This window comes from Acanthisitta chloris, unplaced genomic scaffold (genome assembly GCF_000695815.1).
Source record: "Acanthisitta chloris isolate BGI_N310 unplaced genomic scaffold, ASM69581v1 scaffold8247, whole genome shotgun sequence".
NCBI classification, from domain to species: Eukaryota; Metazoa; Chordata; class Aves; order Passeriformes; family Acanthisittidae; genus Acanthisitta; species Acanthisitta chloris.
Window position 1 is genome coordinate 68355 of NW_008683145.1, and position 7348 is coordinate 75702.

At 43.8% G+C, this 7348-nt stretch overlaps 1 protein-coding gene across 1 annotated transcript; it reads left to right on the forward strand.

The window, feature by feature from the left end:
• The first annotated feature begins 1379 nt into the window (after positions 1-1379).
• GJA8 (gap junction protein, alpha 8, 50kDa) lies at positions 1380-5139 on the forward strand. Its single transcript, XM_009078806.1, has 2 exons — positions 1380-1415; positions 3927-5139. The coding sequence occupies exon 2, from the start codon at positions 3937-3939 to the stop codon at positions 5137-5139; it is 1203 nt and encodes a 400-aa protein (XP_009077054.1). The 5' UTR covers positions 1380-1415; positions 3927-3936.
• Positions 5140-7348: the final 2209 nt, after the last annotated feature.

The following is a 7348-nucleotide window of genomic DNA, read 5'->3' on the forward strand; positions in this document are numbered from 1 at the left end:
TGAAAAACATCATCTCTGCCTCTAGTTGTGCTTTGGATTTTGGGGCTATGCGAACCAGCTTAAAAACAGTTTGGGAAGAAAAATGCTCAGAAACACTAAAGAGAGGCCTGAAACCACTGGTTCAAAGATGCAGAGTTTTGTAGCCCTTGTATTATAATGCCTCATTCAAATGACAGCTTTTCCAGAGACAGAGTGTCTCCCAATGCCATTCTGGGGAATTAAATTCAGTGTTGAGTTTGCATAAAGAGAGAGAAGAGCCACTTGCTGTTTCATCACTTTATGAGCCTGGTATCTGTATCATTGCTTAGCAGATCTTACTTCCAGTAATCCTCTTTTTCTTCAGAGCTGAGGACCAAGACCACATTCTGAGCAATTCCTACAGAAAGACTACAAAAATAACACCTCAGAATAAACTTCTATCCTTTGCCTTGTAATTAAAACTCACAGGGCGGTTAGTTGTACATGTTTATGCATTACTGAACCTGTGATTCCTCTCTTCTGTGGGGTCTCCAGCATTTTTGCAGATGGCTGAGGGTAGGCAAGTATGCCTGGGGTAACATTCCTGTTCGCTGTGCTGTGGGAATTCAGCTATGCTCCTTAACAAAACAGTTTGGTTTAGACATCTTTGATGCATGTGTATGTGCAAGATGTATTTGGAGGAAAACTAAGCAGAACGAAGACACTGAAAGGTGAGGTTGTAGAATTGGTTTATCTCAGCTTTGATTAGTATTGATTGATAACCTTGTTTACCCATACTGCTGCTTTTTCCACGTAAAAGATGTTAAAGAGCAGTCTGAAGTATCAGACAATGCCAAATACAGACCTGGTACCCCAGTGTCTGCCTGTGCTGGAACTCAGCAATATGACTAGCCTGTCAGAGCTGGCTGTAGGGTAACAGATTAATTAAATTAATTCTGCCACTACCAGAGATGCTGGCATTCCCTTTTCACCTGTCACACCACAACACCTAAACACTAGTGAGTGTGGACACACACAGAGCTGTGCTGAACCATAGCAGAATTGCAGAGATGCTTTGGTCCCTGCTTAACAGAGCAAACTCCCATTTATGCATGTATTAGGTTTTCACTGCCTGTCGCCTGTTCCTCTCCCCCCTCTGCTTTTTCATGTTCAGTGGATTCTCCTCTCTGTGTCTCTGCCTCTCTCTCTATTTTTTTCTCCCTATTGTTCCCCACGTCACTAACTGTCACTCAGTTCATAAAGCCGTCTGGCTCGGAGCTTAAATATTGCAGGGCAACTAAAACCCACCATCAGAGCCAATTCAGTCATATCTGCTCAGTCGTGCGACAAGATTGGGACTTTTAGGGTAGGGAAGAAGAGAGACAAAAGTTCACTCTTCCCTGCAGAGTGCCAAGAGAGGAGGGGGACACATTTCTTCGGTGGAGCCTTTCACAGCGGCAAGTTGCTTGCTCAACATCCTTAACTTATACAGTCTTTTTTGCTGGTAGTGTGCTCAGGTTGCGCCATCTGGAAGTGCAGGGTGGGGGTCTGCAACAAGCCCATGTGAGTTAAGAACACAAGTCTGTTGACTCTGAGTGGGCTTAGGCAGTGTCCTGCTCTCTCCTCATGACAGGCAATTTAAGGGAACAGGTGACTGCCTAAATACATTGCTTACACCTTTTTTGAGACGCGAGGGACTGAGTGCCTACAGGTGGAATCCTAGACATTTGAACTGGTTGTACCACTCATCATCAGTCCACCCAATATTGTTGCTTGCAGTTGAACTGACTGAGCAACCCTGAACCACTTCACTTACAGAAAACAGAGAGGATGATCATGGCAGAATTTTAAAAAACATGGCTCGTTTGGAAGTGATCTCAGGAAGAATTTAGCCAAATGCAGCAAGCTGTGAGTGAGACATTTGATGGAGCTAGCTAGGAAACATTTTTCCTTCTCTTGTACAGTGAGTTTTCTGTATGATAAGGTTTATCACATCTAAAAGGTCGCTCTTGTGTGCTGCAATGGAAATGTTCAAATGGTAGTGTGGATATCAGTGTGACTCACAGAGAAAGGGATGGAGTTAACTGAGGTGCCTGGGGGACAATGAAGTTTATACTGTGTGTAGTCATGTTTTTTACACAGTTGCACATGATTGGTAACTGTCGGGTGTACTTTGCTCTGAGAATTTGCAGAAAGAGGATGTTTAAATCAGTTTAGATAATGTATGTAAACAGCATAATCTTCTGCTAGACTTGTTAATGTAAGCGCTGACATTAACACACTCCTTTACACAACTTTAATGGCTGAGAAAGTAGCAATTTCTTTGGTGATTAAATTATATGTTTGCCGCTTATGCACGCGGGGTGTTTGTGCAAGCTGAAGGACTGTGCTCTGTTCTGCGTTTTCTAACATGGGTGTCCGGGGTAAAAATTTTATGAGGCTTGAAGGCAAGGAATATGAGTCTATCTTGTTATAGAAAAATGCCATCATAAGGATTTTTTTTTTGCTTGAAAAATTGTGAAGCTCTCCAGAGTCACAGAACTCTCAATATTTTGCATGTTTGTCTATGTGTGAATCCATACACACAGTAGTTGAAACAGACTGGTATGCGTTGGTGTGTTGTAACATATGGCATTACAAATATATCCCAGTGGTATCTGAAGGAGGAGGGAAGTTTAGATACTCAGATTTCCATGCTGTTGACTGTACCTTCTTTTTCCCAGCGCTTGTGTATGTGTGTCTGCATTTAGGAAACTATAGATGGAGGTAGTATCTAAGAGATGAAATCTCTGTGAACACCTATTTTATGAATAATGTTCCCTGTTTAACTTGTGCTGGTCCACAAGTTGGTCTTTCTGGACCACTGTAATGTTCTGCATTCCTCAGAGACTTCAGACTGCTGTGATGTGTGAAATCAACACATCCAAAATAACTTTCATCTCTATTTCCCTCATTCATAGATTTTCTCTTGCCTGAAATGATATAGTGGGAAAGTTCAGGATATGCAGAACGAAGTCCTGACCTCAGGAATAATTTCTAATCATGCAAAAATATTGATAGATGTAATATTTGACTCGCATTACTTGAAAATAGATTACTTTTTTAGCTTTCCAGTAGGATATCTGCAGCTAGCTTCCAGCTCTGTGTTAGCCTGAGATAGCAGCACTGACATTTTTGAGACATGAAAAGCATTTTAGGTCCCAGTTAGAGAGTTTTGTGTTTTTATCCAGGTTGTTTCCAGTGTCATTGTGGCAACTGACTTCAGAGAGGGATAAAAAGAGTAGCCCAAATAGCACCAAATAACTATATTACATATAACGTATTCTATACAGCAAAACTTGTCTATATGGTAGTTACTAAGCTTATACAGTATTACTAACAGCAATGGTGTTGTAATTGCTTATCTTGCCTAACAGAGTGATTGCTAATGTAGAATTGATTTATGCAACCTAGAGAGAATTCAGGTTTGTGTAGGTGCAAGATGGGTGCCAGTGTGAGATCTGTTTGACCCATGTGGGGTTCTGGTGCAGAAGTGCTTGGGTGCTTGAAAGCTTCACTCTCTTTTCTAACCACTGCAGCTGCATGCTGATAAATCTGTTCCACTGTTTCACTGGTGAGTGTTTGTACGTGTACAGTATCTAAGCAGGGTCATGCTACTGAGCCTACAAGGCACCATGGAGGACTCTCACCTGGAAAAGGAGATAAATATACTCCCTGGCTGAAAAGTAATTGCCCATTTAGAGTCAGGAGAAAGAATTTAGCAAGCAGCTTGCTCTGGCTTCCCTGCCCTTCTCCTGCTAATAAATCATTGTGATCAGGCAAATCAGCAAGCAAGCCACTGTCTTTCTGCTCTCAAGGCATATTAGGGAAATGATGGAAAGCAACAAAAGACATCAGTGGGAAAACCTGAAATCTTTTAAATTTAGCATAATTTGTGGTCTTTCTCTTTCTTTTTTTTCTTTTCTTAGACAGTAAGAAATGGGTGACTGGAGTTTCTTGGGGAACATTTTAGAGCAGGTGAACGAGCAATCCACTGTCATCGGGAGAGTCTGGCTCACAGTGCTCTTCATTTTCCGCATCCTGATCCTGGGAACAGCTGCTGAGCTAGTGTGGGGAGACGAACAGTCAGACTTTGTGTGCAACACCCAGCAACCTGGTTGTGAGAACGTCTGCTATGATGAGGCTTTCCCTATCTCCCACATCCGGCTTTGGGTCCTGCAGATCATTTTTGTATCCACACCTTCACTAATGTACTTTGGGCATGCTGTGCACCATGTCCGCATGGAGGAGAAGAGGAAAGAGAGGGAGGAAGCTGAGAGGCGTCAGCAAGCTGAGGTGGATGAAGAGAAGCTGCCCCTGGCACCAAATCAAAACAAAGGCAACAACCCTGATGGAACCAAGAAGTTTCGCCTGGAAGGTACTCTCCTGAGAACATACATCTTCCACATCATTTTCAAAACCCTCTTTGAGGTGGGATTCATAGTAGGTCAGTACTTCCTGTATGGCTTCCGAATTCTCCCCCTTTACCGCTGTGGGCGGTGGCCCTGTCCCAATCTTGTGGACTGTTTTGTCTCCAGGCCCACAGAGAAGACCATCTTTATTATGTTCATGCTGGTGGTGGCTTCTGTATCCCTCTTCCTCAACCTGGTGGAGATCAGTCACTTGATCATGAAAAGAATCCGGAGGGCTCTGAGAAGGCCAGCGGAGGAACAGCTTGGAGAGGTCCCGGAGAAGCCCCTCCATGCCATCACAGTCTCCTCCATCCCAAAGGCCAAAGGCTACAAGCTGCTGGAAGAAGAGAAGCCTGTGTCCCATTACTTCCCTCTCACGGAAGTAGGGGTCGAGCCCAGTCCCCTTCCGTCAGCCTACAATGAGTTTGAGGAGAAGATTGGGATGGGACCCTTGGAAGATCTCTCCAGGGCATTCGATGAGAGGCTACCATCGTATGCACAAGCGAAGGAACCAGAAGAGGAGAAGGTACGAGTAGAGGAGGAGGAGGAACAAGAAGAGGAGCAGGGAAGGCCCCAGGAAGAGTCAGGGGTGAAGAAAGCAGAAGAAGAAGTGGTGAGTGATGAAGTGGAAGGGCCTTCAGCACCTGTTGAACTTGCCACTGATATGAGACCCCTCAGCAGGCTAAGTAAAGCCAGCAGCCGGGCCAGGTCAGACGATTTGACTGTATGAAGGTGCAGGATACAGGGAGCACATGAAAAGGAAAAGGTGGAAGAGAAAAGGCGAGACAGAGAAAGAATCAAAAGATATTTTTAAGCAAAGTGCTAAAATGGCCACTTGAATATTATTTCCTTTTATGATTCTCAACTGGAAAGGTACTATCATGGTAACTGTGCCTTATTTGCCCTGTATGTCCCTGTATTTCCCTGTTTCCACATGCCAGCTCACTCCTTACAGTAATATCTACACTGTACACATAACTGATGTATTTTAAAACCTAACATGGCAGTGATAATCAATGTCGCCACTGAGAACGTATTTACTGAAAGCTTTGTGTTCCACATTTTTCTAGGAATGTGGGGAGGATCTGTCTTTCAGCCAGCGAGGGGGAAGACTGAGGCATCTAGTCTTTCTTTTTCCATTTCCACCTATGGCTTGCAGAGCAGATCTCCCCTTTGCTGTTGGCATGGAATTGCAGTTATTTAATTCACAAAGTGAATTCTGTGTTTAGCATCGACACACTAAAACAGTAAGCCCAACTTCCCTTCTATATTCAGAAAATGGAGGCCAAAAGATTCCCAATTTCTCTGTGAATGCATATCCAAGTGAGGTAAAAATACATTCCCCTTGTCAAAAATATTTCTGCTCTTCAAGAAACATTGACAGCGGGCAAGGTTAACAGTAGCTCTCTACTAGGATTTAGCAGATGCCCAGAGATGGATTATTTGTTCCCAAGAGGGTCATCCAGGCCCAAGATTATTTCAGAATACTGGAAAGAATAAATTCAAGTGATACTTTTTACCTGTAGCCTTGTAACTTGAAGATCTGAAACTCGATTTAGCCAAGCAAGTGTGGGAACGCTTCTGAGAAAGGAGGGAATAGCTACAGCCCCCAGAGCATGAAAACAAACACAAGCCTTCACAGTATGATCCTGACATGTGTTCAGTTCCTGGAGCTTTCAGGCTTCCAGGCACTAAGCAAATCTCAGGTATGGAGTCCTGCAGGTACCCATGAACCTAAACCAGGGATCTAGGTAACTATATGACTTTTTAAACCTCTAAATACAGAACTGGTTGGTCAGGTTTGAAAAGTCTGGTATGGTAGTAGTCTTTTGACATCATTTGTTTTTGATTTGACAGACAGGACCCATCCAGTGAGCTACTTCTCTATTAAATGCCAGTCTCACTCAATTAAGACAAGGCTTTCCAAAAGATGATTTAGACCTTTTGTGCCAACAGGTCTGTACAGAACTCTCAGAGAATCAGAAAATTCTTTTTTTACAAAAGGCAGAAAATTATGTGCTTGCAGATGTTTAGATGTTTAATATAGGTTTCTAATTTTAGGACTACAGCAGCACCTTTTGGCTGGGACAGTGCAGCAATGCGTTCAAAAGCTTCAGGTTAACAGCTATGTCCCCCCAAAACTGAGCCTCATGCCAAAAAAGTGCAGGTATGCACTCTCATCTGCTCTGCTCTGCAAACCTCAGACCCTGCCATCTCAGCAAATTCTTTCTGCTGGGCTGCAGCCCATCCCATTGTTCCCAGGGCAGGCTCTAATCCAGGTCAGGAAAAAAAGGGGGTTTGGCACAATGCATAAACTCATCCCTCCATTAGTTAGAAAAGACCCCCTGTGGCCTCCCATTGTAGCAGATCTGACTCAAAGCCCATGGAAGTCAAATGGGTGTCTGAAAGATCTCTCTGGGTAGGCTTGGGCTCACACCTCCAGTCCTGCTGCCCCACGTCCCAGCCTAGGCAGCCACCAGTACAGTCAGTTCTGTCACTCGCTGATCTAATCTGTTTGGTGGAGTTCCCCTGCCTAGTTACACAGCCACCCTACATGAGCACAAAGGTGGCTGGACTTCACTGCTGAGTGACGTTAAGCTGTACATATGTAGAAAGATTGTAGGGTGCATTGGGATTCTTCAGCACCAGAACGGTGTCACATATTTTATTTTTTTTACACGATTAATCCTTTTGCTCCTCTTGGGCCTGTGTGTTTTCCTGAGGTTTGCAGCTTGAGGTCAAAACCTTTCCTCTTTAGACAAAAGCTGTCCTTCCTAGTGAAGGAAGACTGGAAAGTACATCCTCAGTTTTGGGAAGGAATATGACAAAGCAAGAGGACATGCAGGGAGAGAGACCGGAGGCTACCATTTATCTACTCTCTTAATACAGAAACAGGAGAACAGTTATCACAAATGAAAGGCAACCAAGGAAAGATAATG

Bases quoted from the DNA above. Each gene is read 5' to 3' on its own strand.
- GJA8 (XM_009078806.1), top strand. From the start codon at position 3,937: ATGGGTGACTGGAGTTTCTTGGGGAACATTTTAGAGCAGGTGAACGAG.